This window comes from Embiotoca jacksoni, unplaced genomic scaffold, assembly GCF_022577435.1.
Source record: "Embiotoca jacksoni isolate LCO1_2020_lvr unplaced genomic scaffold, fEmbJac1.0.p SCAF_7, whole genome shotgun sequence".
Lineage (NCBI taxonomy): Eukaryota > Metazoa > Chordata > Actinopteri > Embiotocidae > Embiotoca > Embiotoca jacksoni.
Window position 1 is genome coordinate 6,961,911 of NW_027185425.1, and position 21,225 is coordinate 6,983,135.

Sequence of the window (21,225 nt, forward strand, 5' to 3'; positions counted from 1 at the left end):
TCTTATATTCTTCCCTGCTTTCACTGGCTCTATAAGATGTGATCATAATAGAAAATTAAAGATTAAAGCTTTGAATTCCAACGTACAGAACAAATTCAAGAGATTATACATTCATGATGGTCATATACTGGCAGTATCAGTGCTCAGGACAAGTTAACTTGACCGAACTTGTTTATGTCCATTGTGAGGGGAGATTATGACGTCTTAAAAGACGTCTTAAGTGGAATTTACTGATTTGTAAGCTTTTTTTTTTTCTTATGTAACTATAAAAAGTAAAGTAGCAAATAAAATACATTTAAAGAAAGGCAAATTTCCAAACTCACTAATTCGATTCTTGACCTGGTTTGACCTCTAGGACTTCCTGGATGGGGCGGGGCTGAGCCATCGTTGCGACCTGCCGGAGAACCTGCGCAAGAGAGGCTGTGGCGCGGAGTACATGGAGCAGTCAGAGATCAAGGTGGAGGTCAACGCCACAATCAGCAGTACACAAGTGTCCCCAGGAGACATCAGTATCAACCTCAGACCAGGTAGCCGACAGGCCCCTCTGGATTGGCGCATGTTTCAATCATACGACTGGATTGCTTGTTTACACCAAGCTTTCTTTAAGCTGAGGTCAAATTTAAAGGTAACTTTTCAATTCATATGTCTTGTGTGCTTCCAGGTTCAGAGGCCAATTTCATCGTGGCTGTGAAGCAGCTGGAGCGTTATCCCGTGGATCTGTACTACCTGGTGGATGTGTCGGCTTCTATGCAGGAAAACCTTGATCATGTAGGTGTTAAAACGCTCAGCTTTCACTCTACCACACAGTGAGGCAATGCTGATGCATCTTGTTTTCCTTTTTCTTCCGATAAACATGTATTAAGAATTCTGAATCACCACAGCTGTTTTACACAAACTTTCACCAGGAGCTACATACAAATATACATTACTATTGTTAAGTGACTTTAAATTGAATCATGATAAACTGTAAAAAACTGTGATTTAAATGAAGAATCCGTAACATAAATATATGTTTTTCATTTCCTTCTTTGTGCCGAATTCATTTTGTCCCATTTTCTCTTTTCTGTCTTACCTGTGCTCCTGCATCCTCCTGTCCTCCTTCGTCATTCCCATCCTGTCTGTTCGTGCCTCTGTTCTCTGTCTGTGGTCCAGCTGAAGACGGTGGGTGTAGCTCTGTCCCTTCGTATGACGGACTACTCCTCAGACCTTTGGCTGGGCTTTGGCTCATTTGTTGACAAACCAGTCTCCCCTTACATCAATGTCCATCCATCTAAGATCAACAACCCCTGCAGGTGAGACAGAACTTGTTGGCTGGATTATTCACACACGGAGAACTGGCATTCATTTTTTTTAATATTCACATGTTGAATAGGACAGAACTATAGCACCTACAAAGTTAGTTTTATAGTTTTATTCCCCAGCTAACTTTTTTCTTTTAATAAGAGAAGAAACATGGTGTCATGAAATGAGTTATTGTTAAAACAGATATTGAATCAAGCTGCTCTCATTAGTTGCACCCAGATTTGTGTGACTCAGGGAGAGACTCATCAGTTGTTGAGGGCAAACATTGGTGTGGTGATGATCTGTGCTTAGAGACAAAAACAGCAACAATCAGCTCTGCATTCCTGACTGTTGCAATTAAAATCATTTTTTTTCTGTTTTTTTGTCTCTCACCAGTGATTATGAGATCCGCTGTCGCCCAGCCCATGGTTTCCACCATGTGCTCAGTATGACTGGGAATACGAGTGAGTTCACACGTGTGATCAAACGCCAGCGCATCTCCGGTAACATGGACACACCTGAGGGAGGACTAGATGCTATGCTCCAAGCTGCTGTCTGCCAGGTGAGCGTGTGTGGAGTTTTATATATATATATATACACATATAAATCAAAGGGGCGTTCTCCATTTCAAATTTGGTGGTGAGTCTGTATCATAGTGAAAGAGGCATTAATTCTGAGAGTAGTGGCACTCTGACTAGCTACTGGAATCCCACTAACCAGTGAGACACACACACAGTCACAGTTGCTTATATTATGGCAGCAGGAGGGCTGCGAGTCACATCCTGCAGGGGGGCCTTGAGTAACCAGCTCACATGGAACCACCGCAGTGGTCATGACTCCAGAAATAGGCTCTCCATTATGTCAGGCCTACTTATACCCTCACTTCAATTCCTTAAATACACACACATGCACACACAATCCGATTCTCTCACACTGTCTATGATGAGTCACAGACATGAAGAGGGAGACTCTTTGGCGGGTAGAAGAATTTCTGCTGACTTTCCTTTAATTGGGCATTACAGCAAGACCTGATCATCATGGAAACTAATGTAGTTCAGATGAGTAAAATGTTTGACAATGCTTCTTTTTTTTTTTTTTACCACAGTTGTAAATCTTAATATGTAGCATGCACATTTTGCCACATCAGTGTGTATCAATGTCGATAACTTAAGGGAAGAAGAATGCGGGAATTTGTAAAACTCCCGTCCAAAAAGAGACTCGATATAAATCTGTGGTGCTGTTTGGTTTTAATAAGATAAAAATTAGTCTTCCAAATTTATGGCTCTACATAAGATGACAACTTGATTTCTTTCTGTATCTCTTTCAGAGAGCAATCGGCTGGCGGCCAGATGCAAAGCGCCTGTTGCTCCTGATGACCGACCAGCCGTCGCACCTCGCCCTCGACAGCCGGCTGGCGGGGATCGTGGTGCCACACGATGGGCTGTGTCACCTGGAGAACAACGTCTACACAGGGAGCACCATGATGGTGAGAGAGGGAGGAAACTTAAAAGAGCCGAACCTTTTAACTAGGCATTCAAAGCATCCTAAAGTTGAAATGATCTCACATTATTCTGCATAATTTATTACAGGGCTGCAAGTGAAATGAGTTGTGTAGATTTTGAATCTGACTTCAGTTCAAATTTATACTGTCATGCTTTTGGTTGTCTCCTTTTCAGGATCATCCCAGTCTGGGTCAGTTGTTTGATAAGCTGCTTGAAAACCACATCTACTCCATCTTTGCTGTGGAGAAGCAGCAGTTCCTGTGGTATAAGGTAATGTGTCCAGCACATGAGCACTTAACAACATACTGTATGCCCACATTTGTAAATGAGAAAACATGCATTTCCACCGATAGTTTAAACTACCGAACACATTCCCACAAGACAAGTAGTACAAAACTAGATCTCTACTAGAACCACTAGGCTGTTCCGGAGCTGATCTGTATCTTTTGGTTTTTCAGGAGATTTGAGGGGGACTCACTATTAAAGCATCACTTCTTTTTCAACTCTCATCTCCTTTTCCCTCTCAAGGAGTTGGTGCACCTGCTACCTGGATCCTACCTGGGAAGGTTAGGCCTCTTCCAGGCTCCGAACCTTATAGAGCTGGTGGTGGATGCATACAAGGTACAAAGCCCTGATTTACACTTCCTCTTTCAAGTTTCTTCTGTCCCCTCTATCTTATTCATTCTTTGGTCAAAGACAGAACAATTGTACAGCAGCACAGCAAGAGCTGGATTCATAAGGCCACACATTCTTATTTAAAAAGTGTTCAGGCATTAGTCTGCTGATCTGCTGAGTGAACATGAATTAGTTTTTTCTTTTTGACTTGTTTATTCATACAGGCTGACTAACAGCACATTCCTGTTTGCAGAAAAGGCTTGGGACTTAGTGATACCCTATTCTGAAAGTGTGTACAGCTGATATGTATCCCAGAGGTTTGATTGCACAGAGTACCAAAAAACTGCAAAGACACTTATAACTCCACTTACATTTTCTGCTGCAATTTAAAGTTCTGAAGTTGGGAAAACAGATGATGGAGGATGTTTGTGGTTGCTGAAGGCCTATTAAAACATAAAAAACAGATGAGAACAGGAGGTTAAGGAGGGGTAAAGACTAATTTGTATCTATGTGTGTGTGTGTGTGTGTGTGTGTGTGCGTGTGCGTGTGCGCGTGCGCGTGCGTGCGTGTGCGTGCGTGTGGGAGGGAGAGACTAGGGGTTTGTTCAGTTGGTAGCAGTCTAGGCTATAATCTTGCCTCCGGCACAGCGCTTCATTGTTTGCCTTGAGAATCTGCCGAATCCACAGATCTGGCTGCACAGCCATGCATACGTGTAGGCAAACACACACACACACACACACACACACACACACACACACACACACACACACACACACACACACACACACACACACACACACACACACAAGGCATCGTAGCCCAAACAGAAGCTGGCATTATAATAGCTATCAGATCCCCGCGGAAACCATGTGTCCTAATCACGGATGAATACAAAGATGCTATTTTTGGCCCCACCTTCTTGTTCCCATAAATCCCCCTGTATCTCAGAAAGAAAGAGCGAACGACAATAAGGGCTTTCTGGCGACATGTGACAGCTTTAATTAATCAGATCCGCCTCTTTTTTTTCCCCCTTTTTTGTCTCATTCCTTTTTACTCTCACAGATTATGTTCATTAAAATTGTATATATTCACAGTTCTTCCCTCTCTCTTTAATGTTAACCTAGATTGCCTTACAATGAGCAGAATATCCTAAATTTCTTAACACCAGACACTGACCTCAGTGTTGCTTGTTCATCTGTTTCCCGCCCTCGCTCTGCCCAGAGGTTGTTGTCAGAGGTGGCGGTGTCAGTGTCTGTGGAGGACAAGGCAGTCAGCAGGTACTGGATATCTGTGTCACCCCTGTGCCCGGAAGGATCCACCGCTAAGGACCAGAGCTGCTCCGGGGTGAAGCCAGACCAGACAGTAAGACACAAAAGCACACATTCAGTACATAAAAGTATCAAAGCACATGCATAATTAATATAGTACAAGATTGTAACTAAATGTTACTCATGTTATACACAGAAATCTTGGAATTAACCTCCCAGAGATGTCACATAAAATTTATTGGTGTATCGGTTTAATTTGACGTGTACAAACACACTCATGCACAAATCCTCCGAGAGCTTTACGTGACAGAAGAGATTTGGTAAATAATCTGAGTTGAGCGGATTACCGGCTGTATTTAACAGGAAAACATTTCCATGTGATACCATGACCTTCTCCTCCAAAAATCCCCACCTTGCCTAGTATGAGAGAATTTGTACAACCAAATAGGAAATTTATATTTAGAAATAGGTCCCTGGACATGCACTACTTGATACCTTTTCCATTATCCACCAGAAAAAAAACTTTAAATAGCCTTTACACTGCAGAGAGCTCTGCTCGATACTTCTTGGCTCTGCACAAGAGCTTTTCTGCTGCAGTGGTAATGATCATACAAAAGGCTACTGTCAAAAAAATGTTCAGCGTTAACAACCAAAGACACCCTGTTTTGCTACTAATTGCAAAATGTTTCATACTTTTAGAAATGTTCTTGCAGTTCACTCCCTTAAGGGCCTTTGAGACTTATCTCCTCCTTAACCTTTTGAGGTTCTTAACATTGTCGAACGCCAGGATCCTAAATTGCTGCTCTATAATTACTCCATTGTACAGAGAGGTTGAAGCTCAGCCTTTTAATGCATGGGTGGATTAAAGTGAACTATGGAAAGTACAGACACTTACCAGAATAGTGATAAAAATCAAGAGAAATTCTTGACTGGAGATTCAAAGCTCTGGCATTCACAATGTTCCACATCAGCTACATCAACAGGTCAAATATTCAAATTAAGTCAACATGAGCGGCTCATTTAAAATCCTTACTTTTATAATTACAGCAGGAGTTTAATGGGGAAAATAGTTTGTACTCAATGCATCATTTCTTTGAAAGAACAGGATTTCTGAAGAAACAGCCTCACAAACAGAGAGCGGTGCTTTGACCTAAATATCAGTCAATGTTAGCATGCTAAAATGGTCACACTGATAATGCTTACATGCTGATGTTTAGCAGATATAGTATTTATAATGTTTATGACCTTAGTTTAGCCTGCTAGCGTTCACTAATTTGCACTAAACACAAAGTATAGCGGAGGCTAATGGGTATTTGGTCATCAGCTAATTGGACAAGTTAGAAATTTGACCTGCTGTATTCCAAGTTTGAGGACCACTAATGTACAGAATTTGATGGCAATCCATCCAATAATTGTTGAGTGGAACCACGGTGGTCCCACTGACTGACTGACTGACATTGTCATTCATAGAGCTACACCACTAGCAATGCTAAAAAAAACAAACTTTAAGCATCCAAGTGCTGTTCATTAACTTCTTTGTTTGGCCATGCAGGTCTACTTCAATATCACGGTTGGCCAGCGCTCTTGTCCTGAAGACGGTAAAGATGAAGATATAACAGTGATGGTCCGCCCTGTGGGTTACAATGAGTCCACTGTTGTTAGGATCCACTCTAAATGCCACTGCAATTGTGGACCAAAAGCACACTGCCATGATGACAATCAATCATCATGCAGAGGGAGCCAAGATGGCACCAATCAGGAGCAGAGGCCAAGCTATGGACTGATTAAGGATTCAATATCAGATCCAAACAAGAATTGCAGAGCGGATGGGTCTGATGTGGAGTGCAGTGGCCGGGGAGTGTGTGAGTGCGGGAGGTGTCTGTGTGAGCAGAGCAGGCTCGGGACAGTATACGGGAAATACTGCCATATAGATGACTTCGCCTGCCCTTATAAAGGTGGACTGCTGTGTGGAGGTAATAAGTGGGACACTTTTTTTTTTTTAAAGTATTATGTACATTTAGCTCACTGAGACATTCAAAAGTTATAATATGAACACTTCTGACCCAAAATATAAACAGTCCATGGTTATTTTCTGTAACACTTTTTATTCCTGTCTCTGTCTGTCTCTCTCAGGGCGAGGTGTGTGTGTGTCAGGTGAGTGTGTGTGCGAGGACGGATGGACAGGGGACAGCTGTGGCTGTCCCGTCTCCACAGCAACCTGTCGATCGCCAAATGGCTTGCTTTGCAGCGGGCGGGGCAGGTGTGTGTGTGGCAAGTGTGTGTGTGATGACCCCCAACACTCTGGAGACTTCTGTGAAAGATGTCCTGCTTGCCAAAGCACCTGCCAATCATACTGGTACTTGTCAGTTTCTGTTTGCTACCACTAAGCATGATGGAAGAACTAGTTGTACACTGGAAGTTGACCCTGTTATAGTTTATCTTGTGTGTGTGTGTGTCTCTCTTTCTCTCTCTCTTAGGAAGTGTGTGGACTGCCACCTTTCTCACGGGCTCGCACCAAAAGAAGCGGCACAATGCAACAACACCTGTGCACTGTTGGTCGGCTACATGGATGATGTATCAGGTACAGCTTGTGTCGCCAGTAGAATTTGCTGTGAGCTCAGTTTTACGCTTATCTGAGAGAAGTGATTATAAATAAGAGCTATGACACGTTTTTTGTTTTTTTCACATTAAAGCTTTGACTATATTTGAGCATGATCCTGTATCAAAAAATTGTTTTACTTCTCATTTACTATATGACTCGGAGGTTTAGAGCTTTATTTATTGATACACTTTTGATACATATTGATACAAGCTGTAAACGCAACGTTAACGTATGAAGTTATTAAGCAGAAAAAGTTGGCAAACAGTGGCGTGCTTACACATCCAGCAGACACAGCCCAAACCGCATGACCACATTTGATTGTGCACATGTGCAACATGTATTCTACCCATGGGAAACCCGGTTCTAAAACATTTTGATGTTGCAATGTGTGAAGCTAATGTAGATTCCCATTTGAAAACCTTCCCAATGTTTTCCCCTGTGTTGTTGCAACATGTGGTAAATGTGTGACCCATGTGGAAAACATGGTAAACTCATGTGTTCATCCCATAAGGAAGAGAGACATTAGGATTGATTTAGACTCACATCTCTCTGGCCAAATGATGAGTGTACACCCGATATTCACTCTCCTATGCTATGTCTACAAGGTAGTCACAAACTTTGTCTTTCCACCTGCTGGTGCTGAGCAGGTAATGAGCTAAAGGAGACTAAAAGAGCCCAGAGAACTGAGAGGAACAGTATAGCTGGGTGATAACTTTGAAGATTTGACGGCCTTTCTCATTAAACATATTATTTGAGCCTTTATTTTTGGACATGTAAGAATAATGATTATGCAGCTCTCTTTTAATGCTACTCTGAAGTAATGGGGCTCTTTGGGTCTTGGATCTTGGTTGTAGTCTGGGTTTTTAACATGTCTCACAGCTTTCTCTCTTGGCATTTCCAGGTCTGGCAGGGGAGATGTGGATTCAGTGTATGTACATCAGCAATGACAGCTGTCGCTACCGGTTTCAAACTAGCTCAAAGTCTGGTCAGACCCAGCTTCACATCAGCACAAGACCAGGTATGACGGCAATACACAAACGCACAAACACATGCTCTGATTCGAGGTCACTTCCGCTGCTACCATTGCTGCACTACTACACCCTGGTGTATTTGAGTCAGCAAGCCTGCTGTCAGTGTTACAGCTGTATTTTACATTTCCCTTCAGTTCCCAACTCACTCTCTTGATTTTCTCAGCCATACACATACTCGCACAAACATAAACACGCAATTTCAAATCCACCAGTTCACACATGCCCTGGGTTACACTCACACATCATTGCACATCCAAGTGTTACAGTTCATGTCCGCCTTCCCAAATTTTTAAACAGCACCGCTCATTGTGCGCCCCCCTCCATCTCCCTCTATCCCCTCATGCCCCCCTCCACCCAACGGGACACTCTCTTCCTGCTCACGCCCACTCCTCCCGGGTGCAGCAGGAGCCAGGTCTCCATGGTAACCCTGTTACAAAATGTCAGAGCACTCTTTGGGCTCTTTGTGTTGCACGATTACTCCGTCATCCGCACATGCTCCCCAGCAGATACACAGCCAGCTAACTGTTCAGTACCGAACTAGTGGCACAGCTGCCACTGATTGAGTGTGTGTGTGTGTGTGTGTGTGTGTGTGTGTGTGTGTGTGTGTGTGTGTGTGTGTGTGTGTGTGTGTGTCAAAAATAGCTCAGTTCATTTACTTCATTACTTTACTGTAGGACAAGTTTGAGGTATGTGCTACTTCACCAGCAGATAAATATTTTACATCCAAAAAATAGGTAAACTTATCAAGTGCAATGCTTTATGGAGAAAGACATAGATCTGGGTTGGTAACCACCAAAATAACAGTATTGCTCTACAAGAATAAAATGCTACCAACACATTTCTGAATCAGTATCAACAACAAAGTACTTGATACTTTTGATACTTTTATTACACTACACTGATATTTCTATAGCACTATTGAAGCAGAATTTTGAATGGAGGACTTGTTTGTACTTTTTTAAGTGTGTGATCTAAGTACTAAACAGGTGAGGACTAGGTTAGGGTTAGGCATGTACAGGAAGTAAGGTGGGCTGGGGATGCATTATGTTAATGAGGGGTTTCACAAAAACAAATATGTGAGTGCGCTGTTTTTGTGTGCAGTCATAAGGAATCTGTATCTGTAACTAAGTGTTTTTGATTATACAAACTTGTATATAACTGTAATATAGTGTATTTGAACGCATTTTTCCATGTGTGTGTGTGTGTGTGTTTGTGTGTGTGTGTGCATGTGTGCATGTGCGTGTGCGTGTGTGTGTGTGTGTGTGTGTGTTCAAATTCCTTATAATTGCATTATTAAATTTTCTAAATTACAGTTAAAGGCACAGTGTCCCTGCTTGCCAAAGTTAAACCTTATGTGTGTGTGTGTGTGTGTGTGTGTGTGTGTGTGTGTGTGTGTGTGTGTGTTAATGTGTGTCCACAGAGTGTCTGAGCAGTAGCCGGCTGGTAGGAACTTTCCTGAGTGTGTGTGCCCTGACGGTGCTATGTGGACTGGTGGTGGTGGCCATGTCCCAACTCCTGCTGCAGAAGAGGGGCTGGTCACCAGAGGGCGCTGCTGAAGACGGTGTCTACCACGGCACTGGAAAGGTCAGCTGTCAAATGTCAAGTATGCTTGAGGTAGTAATCAGAACAGTTGGATTTTAATTGAGGGGAGGCTATCTGTCCCTGGAGTCCTCCAAAGCCCAAGGGACCCCTTAATTCTTTAGGATATTTATGTTAACGAGTGCGAGTGTTGGCTGAAACCAGGAGTGAGAAATTTGAGTCTGCTCTTAGAGGTACAGCTGCATTTTACATTTCCTCTCAACTCCCAGCTCACCATCTACAGTTTCCAGATTTGTGACCTTACGATGACATACAGCACCTTTGAGAAGAAGAAGAGGGTGGAAATTTGTGGATGGGGTTCGGGTAGGGGGCTTTCTGGAGGAGTGTGTGCTTAAATTGGTTTGCATGGTTTATAAGCACACTGATATGATATTGAAGATTATGGACTGTATAAATCTCTTTGGGTAACATTGGAAGTCTAAAATGGGTTACCATTCCCTGCTGATATTTCATTTGTAACATCACACTCTCGAGGATAATTTAACATAAATTTACATCAGGAGGTTTTCCTGGGGTTGTAAAGTTGTATCTACTTTGTTAACGATTACATAATGATTCAAATCAGGCTAAACATTTATGAAATCCACCTAAAAGAAGCTGAAGCTATTAAAAGAGTACTGATTTCAAATGTCACAGTCAATTTGCTAGTCATAGGGGAAGCAGCACATTCCTTGTGAAAACAGTTGTATAAGATATTCTGTGGCTTTGAAACAGCTTCATCCAGGCTGGGAAAGTTATTTGAATGACATCACTAGGATTATCTTGGCTTGGGCAACAAATACTTAACAGAAAATTAATGGATACTTATATTCAACCAATCAGCCATTTTGAGTTGTCCAATAATATGAACACTCCTAAACTGTAAACATGGGAACAGTTTTTTTTTTTTTTTTAAATCTATCCCTCATGACATTTTAACAAGGCGTTACAAAAACACACTGTTTATGGTGCATTATGGGAATTGTAAGACCCAGTCTCATAAATAAGTAAGTAAAGTAAGTAACACCTTTCACAGATATAAAAACACAAAGTGTTTCACATCAATAAAACAACCCACAAACAGCATGATTTTAAACAGTTAAAATCACAATTCAAATCACAAACAAACGAGGAAACTAGTGGAGTGATAAGCCAGTAAAAGGTGATGACAAAAATAAATAAGCTATATAGACAGGCTAACCAAAAGCCTGTCTGAATAAAAACATTTTCAACTGTCTCTTAAAAATGTCACAGGAGTCGAGAGATCACAGTGACAAGGGGAGCGCATTCCACAACTTAGGTGCAACAGTTTGAAAATATATCTTCGCCTACACACTGCATCGGTTTTGACCTCCCAAGTGCAACACTAAACTGAAGTTTGAGTGTGTCCATGTATGTCCATGTATTCACTAGTGTGTGTGTGTGTGTGTGTGTGTGTGTGTGTGTGTGTGTGTGTGTGTGTGTGTGTGTGTGTGGCGACTACTGACGGCACATTTCTGTCACCCTCCAGGATCTGTCATATATTCCTACGACCAATGAGAAGACGGTTACCTACAGGAGGGACCGTCCACCAGACCACCCCGTGGAGATGCATATCCAGGTTCCCAAGATGCCCCTTGGTGACTCCTGGCAATGCTAGGCAGAGGTAAAAGGTCAAAGTCAGAAGGAAAGCAGTCAAGATGGATAAAAGGAGAGCTGGACTAAAGGATTCTTTTCTGCCTCTTCACCTTCATATACAGTAGCTTCAAACAGCTGGAGAGTCTGATGATGGTAAACGAAACTCTGAAACTTCTATGGAATTATATTTGTAAAATGAACTGACCAAACTCTCATAGACTGTTCGACTAATGTGGCCAGAATCCTGGAAATCGAGATGAAACAAAGAGCACAAGTCCTCTCTCTTATTCCTCTGTAGCAGCAGGGTGGCTACTTCTTCTACAGGATAAAAGGTGATCACTCCTCGCTTTTTAGCCATGCAGCAATTGACTCCTCTAAATTATGTTTGTGTGTGTGTGTGTGTGTGCATGTGTGTGTGTGTGTGTGTGTGTGTGTGTGTGTGTGTGTGTGTGTGTGTGTGTGTGTGTGTGTGTGTGTGTGTGATGCAGGTAGAATTAAGTATGCTTTCTATTTATAATTGTATAGTGAAAACACTACATCTTGAAGGTTCATGTGATTGTGCGAGACTTCAACACTCCATCTCCCTGTCTTTGTCTGCCCCCATGTGGTCAGCGTAATGTACGACATTTCCTCTGAAAAAAATACACATTCCTGACCTCAGCTGTATTGCCTTGGGTACACCAATGACTCAGTATGCCTTTTTTTTTTTTTTTTTTTTTTTTTTTTTTTTAACTTTGGTTACATTCTATCATGTGCGGCATTCCTTGTCTTTTATTTTCACTTTCCTTTGTTGCATTTTTTTGTTGTTGTTAATCAATCAACTGTAGTACAGATGTGTGTTATTTCATGGCATTTTTCTTTGAGAATATTCTTTCAAATAATTGTGTTTTTAATAATCTGGTTAGACTTGCACAAGAACAATTGTTTTGCATTATACTACTGAAAACTGTGGGGTCTGTGGGGGCTGTAATTGTGAGTTTTAAATGATATACAGTTTACTGTGTGTTGGGCATTAAGTGCATTTAAAGCTAACGTAACAAATCCACTGGAACACTGGAATAACAAAGGACTGAGAAGTTTCATATTTAAAATACCTACTGACTAATGGCTATTGTATTATCAAACACCTGAACATGTGACCTCTACATCAGAACTGTGTCTGCATGCACCTGCTGATCAACCCAGAGCCATTCTCCAGACTTTACAGACAAGTTTAGACTCTGAGCCTAACTCCAGAGCAAAGGTACAAATCAGCTCTGACAGTACGGAGACCAGTGATTGAATTTCACTCTTCATGCTCCTCACGCACTAGAATACATCATCTCAATCTGGAGTGCCAGATTCATGGCATGTCGTGAGACTTTCGCTTGCCCATTCCTGCTCTTCTTGTTGATTTCTATTTAACACAATGTTGTTTACAGCAATAGCTGCTCTACTTTACTGTAAGTTGGGAACACTAATGATTATTTATTGTGATTCTATTATATTTTTCTTTTTTATTTGACATGTTCATTGTGCTATTTTTTGAGAAAGCAATACTGGAGTTACAGGTAGAACAAGTACTGTGGGCAGTCTCTATCTCTAACCATGAGAATAATTCAGCAATAAGATATTAATCATCTCATCCAACCGGGCATTGAGCTCGGTGTAACAATAGCACTTTTCTATGTAGTTTTGCTGTCAATAAATGTGACTATTGTGTAGCAAGACTGTTTTCATCGCAATAAAATTGTGCAAGTTTTGTTTTTACAAACATTTCTTTAGTTATTATTATACAGCTTTGCTGTAGCAGGTAGCATACGATTGCATTTGTAATACAATTTTAAATTAAAAATTTGGAAAGTCTGTATGTGGAATATAAACTTCAACAAATATTTAGACAGTCCATGATGAAGAAGGAGTGTGTCATTTATTTTTTAAATGAATGTGTATGTGTAGATCTTTTGTGATGCAACAAAATGCACCAAAGATGTAGCCATGACCAATTTTGCATCCAAACCCTTGTGGTCCAGCAGACTGAGGACCGTACAAACTGAACACTAGGTGGAGATACAAACTAAGGCAGCTGGGATAAGTCTTACTGATCCTTGTAATCCACAGAAACGTGCAGCTCTGCTGGTATTTCAGGGAGTATGCAAAATACAGTGTTTGATAAATTAGGCTGATTTCATTGTCAGCGGTCGATGAATTTCAGAGCCTTGATCAGGTAAATATGATTTTCACAAGTCAGCAGTACACCTAATTTCAAGTCAAGTATAATATTATTTCCATATGTAACTCATTAAATTGAAATGGTGCCTGTTTGTAGAGATAAGGTTTGGTCAAATGAACATGTAGGCCTACACCAAAAATCTGTTTAAATTCTAACAGCCAATTTAAAAAACAAACTGATCAGGTGCCTGATAGAGGTTTTTTTCAGTGTAATTCTAGGTCATTATTATGCAGTTTTGCCTTGTTTTAGAATAGTGGAGAAAGATTACAGATTGGCTATGAACTGTTTTATATTTTTAATTTACAGAAATACTGACTTTGCGTCTTAAATAATAATAATAATAGTAATAATAAAAGCATGCCTACAAAAATGCTTATATGAATGAAATGAAAAATCCCAAATGTTCCTGTTTTATTGATACCAATTATAATCATGATTTACAAACAGATAATTGATAAGATGTGTATTATAACAATTTTTGACATGTAATGCAATGATGTCCAGAAAAAAACCCAGAGAATTATGTAAGGCTACCTGTTTCAAAAAAAAAAAAATCAATAAATTAGGCGCATATGGCTTCCAATAACACAACTTTTGATAAACTGTAGAGTAAAAAATATATTTAAAGAAGGCTACAAATAACAGATGAGGTAAGGAGACAGTTTTCATCCACAACTGAAGTTAACCATAAAGTGCCATTTCAGTTTTTGGGTGCCCAACAGAACATACTCCGGCTGATACAGTGTAAATGCCAATGTTAGAGTTAGAGTTTGTGAATTATTCCACCCCTCTCTGTCCCTCGGTGCTCTGGACACTCTCATGCAGTCTGGGAGACTGGCTCGGACTACCTGAGACGCTGTTGTCCGTGTCGCTGTTCCCTTTGCCGAGTCCCGGTTCCCCGCCATCCTCTGAGCCGTCCGCGCTGTGCGTCCTCGCGTGCTTGCTGAGGTGGTCAGAGCGCATGAATCGTTTGTGGCAAATCGAGCACTCGAATCGCTTCTCCCCGGTGTGCGTGCGCAAATGCCGCTGGAGCTCGTCGGAGCGCGTGAAGCGTTTCCCGCAGAAGAGCCAGTTGCAGACAAACGGCCTCTCCCCGGTGTGCCAGCGTAGGTGGGCCTTCAGGTGAGAGGTTTTTCCGTACACTTTACCACAACCCGGGATGTGGCAGCTATGCAAGCCCCTCCGCCGGGGACTGGTGCCTCCCTGACCAAGGCTCTCCGCCTCTTGGCAGTTTGGGCAGTCGCATGTGGCTCTACCGGAGTAGCGCCGTGAGGAGGAGCGGGAAGGTGCAGACAGAGGAACTACAGGGGTTCTTGTCAGTGCAGGTGCCGCCGCCGTTGTAGACTCTGTGTAGTGAGTCGGTACAGGTGGCCTGAAGCCGTCAAACAGGTGCTGCGTGGCGGGGAGCAGGTGCTGGGACGCACCGGGGCTGAAAGCGGAGCTGTAGTCATTGCTGTAGCTGCTCAGAGGAGAGTGTAAACCTGCTGCGCTCTGTGTATCCACCCAGCTGGTGCCCATGTCCCACCAGGCAGGAGACCCGTTACCGACTTCCCCCCCGGGCTTAAACCAGGAATCATAGGGATGCGCATGCATCCTTGGATATATCCCGGCTATACCTTCCACCGAGGAGGGGAACTTTGTGAGAAACACCGGCCTCTGAGAGTGTGCGGAATCAGGAACACAGTTGTCTGAGGGCACGGTGGTTTGGTACATTGAAAAATCATTTCCTAACGGAGAGTTAGCAGCTGTCATTGAGAAAGCGCTAGAGGCCTCCGTCAGTCCGGTCCCGCCATTCCTGGAGGTCCCAGAGGACACCCCGAGCGCGGTGAGGCAGGTACCCAAGCTGCTGGTGCCCTGCATGGCACTCCTTTTCCACGGGTGAAAACCTTTGATTAGTCCCGGGGCTCCATCGGAAAGAACCGGGGAGCACGAAGGACTGGGCTCACCGATTCTGCTGCAGGTGGCGGCCAGCATAGCCAGTGGGGTGCTGCCCAGCCGTGGTTCCTCCTGTAGGCAACACATAAACACACATTAAGGCCTGCACTCCAGAGTCATGGATAACCATGGTGTGCGTAAATACGTGTAAAATATAGCCAATATGTATTGTATTAGTCACACACTCTGCGTAAAACATTGGGCCTCGGACTTGGATTTGTTTTTTTTTTAACCATCAGCGCCACAGCATGTAAATATTCCTATATTACAAAATAACAAAATAAATGGGCAAGCATGCAAAAACTACTCCACACGTAACCGTCATTAGAAGAGTTTAAATGCTGTCTAAGATCAATTGTTCATCTTCCTCTCACTTTAACCACAAACCTTTAACTTTTACGAACTCCGTAAGGATCAGCGAAAGCAACAGAGGAAACAGTGACTTTATACTGAAAACAACTGCTGCTGGATACATGAAGAAGCTAATTTATTGTGTAAACTATTAGAGCAAAACTGTAAGCAGATATGCGCGTATTGTCATTTTAATCTATCATGAGCAGCGATGCTAAACGAAATAAAACACTTCACCTGTAACCACTGAATACTGCAAACATACTGAGACGTTTAAGCCTATTATAACAATATTAAACAGATGTTTTAACAGTTTCTGGGAAAATGAATATTTTAGTAGATACAGGCTATGCAGACTTACCCCTAGTAGTGTAGCAGCCATGGACTATGCAGTGATCTCTTGGGCTGGCAGTGTGCGTGCTCTGGGTGGCTGGGTGTGATCAGTCTGTTTTTCCTCTCCGACTGCTTTAGTAGTTGTAGCTTCTCCGTGGCTTTGAAGTGCCGCTTAGGACCCGATGACCAATCAGAGACCAGCTCAGATCGTCTCCAAACATTTGCGCTCGAGGTCGTCATAAATTTTGAATGTCAGGTATCGCGAGCGAATAGCCATGGCTTCAAAGACGCAACGAGTGGGACCACAATATGAAGTTTAAGACAAAAAATTCAAAGGAGGCATCAGTGAGCAGAGTCATGCTTCCCAACAGTTGGTCAAATTATCACACCTCAAAAGTGGCAACTAATAGTAGCCTAATGTGCCCGAGCCTGTGCATTTCATCATTTGGTCAATTAAAAGTTATTAGCTGTTATACTATACATTTATTCATAGAAGTTTTATGGTAGTTTATTTAGTTATTGACAGAGCTCAAAGAGCACACAACTCCTAAATGAACTCTTGCAAGGAAACCCCAAAACCCAGGTAAAGATGCAACCAATTAATTAGATGAAATCAATTGATTAAAACTTGAGCGAAAACATGCAGAATTTAACTCAAAAAAGAAAACATCTTAAAAGCAACAGCAGACAACAGAACTTTGTGCTGTGGACTGAGTGGATAATAAGTTTCAGTGTGTTTTTTAGAAGGTAAACATAGGTCTTGAATTTGTAAAGCAGCCAGGCTCAGTGCAGCCTGATTTTTTTTTACTGATGCTGTGAGGCCATGCAGGGAGAGGCTGATAAATGAGAGGCTGGTCAGGTCCGTCCCATCCTGTCCCCGGGGTGTATCCAGTCAGCCCTGGGGGAGGGAAGGGAGGACACCACCACGGCCTCCGCAATTTCACCTCATTCAATACAAAACAAATGCCTTTAAAATAAAAATAAAAAATACACACATCTTCCTGTACTTGTCTCAATTTTATAAATCATTTAAACTCCACTCTCAGAGTGTAAACACTGAGGAAAGAAGTTTTAACTCTTCAATGTCAATGGGTTAATAGTGTAGGTGAATCTATTCTTAAATCAGGGGTGGTTAACTGATATGATGATGCAGAGCCTGAAAACAACGTAGAAGGATCTTCAGCCTTTTAATATATGAGCAAAAGCACAGAGGGGGTATTTCATTTGAATTTCAAATTTAATAAAACAGCAGGATTTAATCCATTTCCTTCATTTGTTTGGTATTAACTGCGTCCCTGCCCTTTCTTCATCTCTCTTGTTCTATGATCAGCCTGAATGAAGTCAGCTGGACACACATGGACGGAAAAATTAATCACATTCCTCATCCTCTCAGACACACCAATCCACCGTTTACATCATGTGATTGATACGGGGCATAATTATATTTGGTGATGCTAGGCAAAAACACTTCACTTCAGAGCTATCATTTCATATATATTGCAATATCTTTAAGCATGTACATTTCAAATTTGCTAAACCCTAAAAGACTGTGGGTTAGGTAAATAATCTGGATTATTCTGCATGTTTTCAATGGTTAAAACATTTTGTAAGGTACACTGTATAATGTCTGAAATACATTTTATATTAAACTTAATGACCAGCTCTGCACATATATGCTGCTAAATGTTGATTTTCTTCATCAATGCATTTGTATTCACGACAGATTTTTTTTTTTTCTATTTCATTTAACAGTAATTCAGTGGTGCAATAATGTCCCCAGAAGGTCCTAAAACCTCTCTGGTTAATTCAGAGTAACAATAGTCTTCAGAAAAATTATAGACTTTTAACGGTCTGCTGTAGTTATTAGCTGTAGTGAGTTTGGGGATTGTTAAAAGGTTTTCAAACGTCCTCATGACCGAATGACATTATTTTTGGAGGCCCTGCACACCAATACTCTCAGTGGACTGGACAAAATGAGAGGCTCCCACGATGGCCTGAGCTTTCCCCCACAGCCTCAGGCATGGCCGTATGCACAGGTGGAGTTAACAGTAGTCCATCTTCCCTTTAACCTGATCACCATCCTCACAAGCCACCCAAACAGCTGTCCCTCTTTTAGAAGCATTCTTTTCCCACACTGTGTGTGTGTGTGTGTGTGTGTGTGTGTGTGTGTGTGTATGTGTGCGTATGCGTGTGCTTTAAAGGCCCCCAATGAAACCCTGCCTGAGCCTCAACCTGTTCCTTTAGCGATGATAATGACCACATTATCACGCGCCATCGAACGTCAACAAAAAAAGATTGTCGTGTGCTTTCCAATCACTTTGTGGGCATTGAGACAGAAAAAGCAGAGAGAAAAGAGTGAAATAAAGATCTGGCACTTCTCGGGGAGAGGGGTGGGTGAAGTATTATATTTCTCCTTGCTGTTTTCAACATCTCCTCTTTTGTGGGTGGAGTATAGTGACAGTGATCCAGAGGGCAGGGCAGCCATCTTGGTCAGCTGCCCTGCTGAGACAATTAGCGGGAGAATCACAGAGTCAAAAGACAGGCTACTAAACATGACACAAAAATATTCATTGTAAGCAGGGGCTCAGCCAATCAATTTGTGGAAAAAAAAAAAAAAGGACATAGGCTCCGGATTCTGCGGTGCATTTGTGCGCAAAGACTCATGTTGAAGTTACTACCTGTCATTGGAATTTGATGCCCTTAAAACTCAGCCCGGAAAAACAAACTGAACTTGTTTTACACTGGAGGGAAAAAAAAGTCATCCAGGTGAGCTGTGTGCCAGGATGTGCCTGGAGCAGCTCCTCCTCGGCTTCCTGTAATTACTGCACTGAGAGGGCACGTCCGCCGTCTGTCAGCACAGGGCTGATGGACGACTGTGGCAGCAGAGTTGGGGAAAATTTGTTCGGGTTGCTGAGATGAAATCGCAAACGATTTACAAGATTCTTCTTCATCTGAACTTCCGATAAAGAATCGATAAAAGACATTTTTTTGGTCTCCATCTCATCCGCTCTTTGTATGCTGTTAATCCCACAAATAACATGCATAAGCACGGATGTACAGCCACAGAAAAACAAACATTGAAAACAGTGCAGGTGTAGTCCTTTGGACATACAGGGCAGTTTTGCCGCCGACATGGCTGTTTCACCAATCTCTCCACAATTCTATGGCACTTTAGCCTCGCTTGTCCGTCTCCCTCTCACACACATGCAGGGGTCAGAGAGGGCAACTCTCATCAGTCTATGCAGCAGACTAAGGGAATCTGGGCCAATGTAATTACACTACTTCATTCACATTCATGTATACGGCACATCTACATACGCCAGCAGACACACCCATTCATGAAATGAGAGAATAAGAGTAGGAGGGTGGATTCATGGTTGAGGAGAGAAGGTGAAGAAGGAGGAGTGTGCAGAGGTGTTTGTTAAGCTCAAGTTTTGAGCTAAAGGTGAAATGAAATCGCACTTTATGAGCAGCAGCTCTTTCCCTCTGTGTCTCTTTGTTCCACACGTTCAGATCAGTGCTGATGGATGCTCAGGGTTTGTTAAGTCATACATCACAGAGGTCATTTAACCTGCCAACACATCTGCTGTCTCTGCCCTCAGAACGAGAGGAAGAGGAGGAGTGGGGAGAAAGATTTATAAAGGCGAGGAGGAGAATTATGCAGGGCGAGAGAGAATGAGACTGTGATTAGTAAGTGGAGTGGATGAAAAGCTCTCATTCAGTCTCTGCATCACACACGCCCGCACACGCACAAACGCACACACGCACGCACGCACGCACACACACACACACACACACACACACGCACACGCACACACATATTGTGCTGTAAAGTGGGATCTTTTCAACAAACATCTTCACCAAAGCTGCTTGCATTATGAGTTTCTCTGCTCCTCCATCAACTTTTGTCTCGTCTCTGTTAACTACTGACAATAAAGTTGCTCATTTATGACGAGCATCCATTCTGCACGCCAAGATATTAATGAGATGCGTTTGGAGGAGGAGTCTTCATTGATTTTTTTCAAAAGCTGTTGATGTTTGTGAAGTGTCATTTCGAAGGGAGCGTGTGTATATGTTGATTGCAGATCAATTGCTTTCATCCACTCAAGCTGCATCCTGTTGATTCACTATAGTTGCTTCATAGGCAGTGCATTACACATCGCCCTCTAATCATACCACAGATGTCTACATTTAGAATTAGGGATAGTTTTCTTTTATTCAAGCAACAGATGCCACAAGGACACTTCTAAATTACATCTAACAATAAAAATCTTAAGGCCTTTTGCATCTTTTGAAATTGAAATATGTAAACTCCACTGCTAACGTCTCTGCTCGTGCTGTCTTTTAGTTCTTTGTTTCACTTGGAAAAAGTGGCTCCAATATGTGCTGTCCACAAATGAGCAGAGGAACCATGACGTAGTCGTACTTTTCCATGTAGCATGTGATTACTGTTGTAATGCTGAACATGATTATACTTATTTGTCACAGCTGGCCGTGACAAAGAAATTCACACACACACATGTCCATTTCCAAATTACACACACTCACCGGTAGTGCTGTCGTTCACACACCAGGGTTCCTCGCTGGCGAGAAGGAGACAAGAAGAGGAGGAGAAGGGGATGAAGATATAAGAACAGAGACGCTGGTGATGCCACATATGTCACATGTTTCAGTTTCTCCGAGCTTTTTTTAAGCTGCTGTAATATTTCTTCTCCTCCACTGAAGCTGGTGATGTTTTGCAGCCTCAACCTCTCAAGAGCACTCAGATAAACCTCGCTACACTCACTCTCACATACACGGTCTCTCTCCTTGATTAAATCCTGCTCTGACCGTGATCTCTGTTCTCTTCACCAATAACACTATTCATCCCTCTTTCTGCTCTTCACCACACACACACACA

At 42.3% G+C, this 21,225-nt stretch overlaps 3 protein-coding genes across 3 annotated transcripts in view; 1 reads left to right on the forward strand and 2 right to left on the reverse strand.

The window, feature by feature from the left end:
- Window positions 1-1,138, reverse strand: part of LOC138214449 (transmembrane protein 196) — a 29,196-nt gene extending 28,058 nt beyond the window's left edge. Inside the window, exons 1-2 of the mRNA XM_069176086.1 lie at window positions 1,073-1,138; window positions 324-420 (exon numbers count right to left, since the gene is read on the reverse strand). The gene's annotated coding sequence lies outside the window, so the exon portion shown is untranslated. The remainder of the gene's footprint in view (window positions 1-323; window positions 421-1,072) is intronic.
- Window positions 1-13,287, forward strand: part of itgb8 (integrin, beta 8) — a 16,899-nt gene extending 3,612 nt beyond the window's left edge. Inside the window, exons 3-16 of the mRNA XM_069176084.1 lie at window positions 356-527; window positions 662-768; window positions 1,153-1,292; window positions 1,678-1,843; window positions 2,609-2,767; window positions 2,958-3,053; window positions 3,312-3,404; window positions 4,620-4,760; window positions 6,219-6,639; window positions 6,800-7,022; window positions 7,144-7,247; window positions 8,170-8,286; window positions 9,720-9,883; window positions 11,388-13,287. Of these exons, the coding sequence (XP_069032185.1) occupies window positions 356-527; window positions 662-768; window positions 1,153-1,292; window positions 1,678-1,843; window positions 2,609-2,767; window positions 2,958-3,053; window positions 3,312-3,404; window positions 4,620-4,760; window positions 6,219-6,639; window positions 6,800-7,022; window positions 7,144-7,247; window positions 8,170-8,286; window positions 9,720-9,883; window positions 11,388-11,516 (2,232 nt within the window). The 3' untranslated portion in view covers window positions 11,517-13,287. The remainder of the gene's footprint in view (window positions 1-355; window positions 528-661; window positions 769-1,152; window positions 1,293-1,677; window positions 1,844-2,608; window positions 2,768-2,957; window positions 3,054-3,311; window positions 3,405-4,619; window positions 4,761-6,218; window positions 6,640-6,799; window positions 7,023-7,143; window positions 7,248-8,169; window positions 8,287-9,719; window positions 9,884-11,387) is intronic.
- A 461-nt stretch (window positions 13,288-13,748) lies between these two features.
- sp8a (sp8 transcription factor a) lies at window positions 13,749-20,866 on the reverse strand. Its single transcript, XM_069176085.1, has 2 exons — window positions 16,354-20,866; window positions 13,749-15,713 (listed from the first exon to the last, which is right to left on the reverse strand). The coding sequence occupies exons 1-2, from the start codon at window positions 16,372-16,374 to the stop codon at window positions 14,484-14,486; spliced, it is 1,251 nt and encodes a 416-aa protein (XP_069032186.1). The 5' UTR covers window positions 16,375-20,866; the 3' UTR covers window positions 13,749-14,483.
- Between the last annotated feature and the right edge of the window lie 359 nt (window positions 20,867-21,225).

Excerpts from the sequence above, each read along its gene's own strand:
- sp8a (XM_069176085.1), bottom strand. The coding sequence starts at position 16,374 with ATGGCTGCTACACTACTAGGG. Across the intron at positions 15,714-16,353 it reads TGGCTGCTACACTACTAGGG|GAGGAACCACGGCTGGGCAG; the intron begins GTAAGTCTGCAT and ends TGTTGCCTACAG.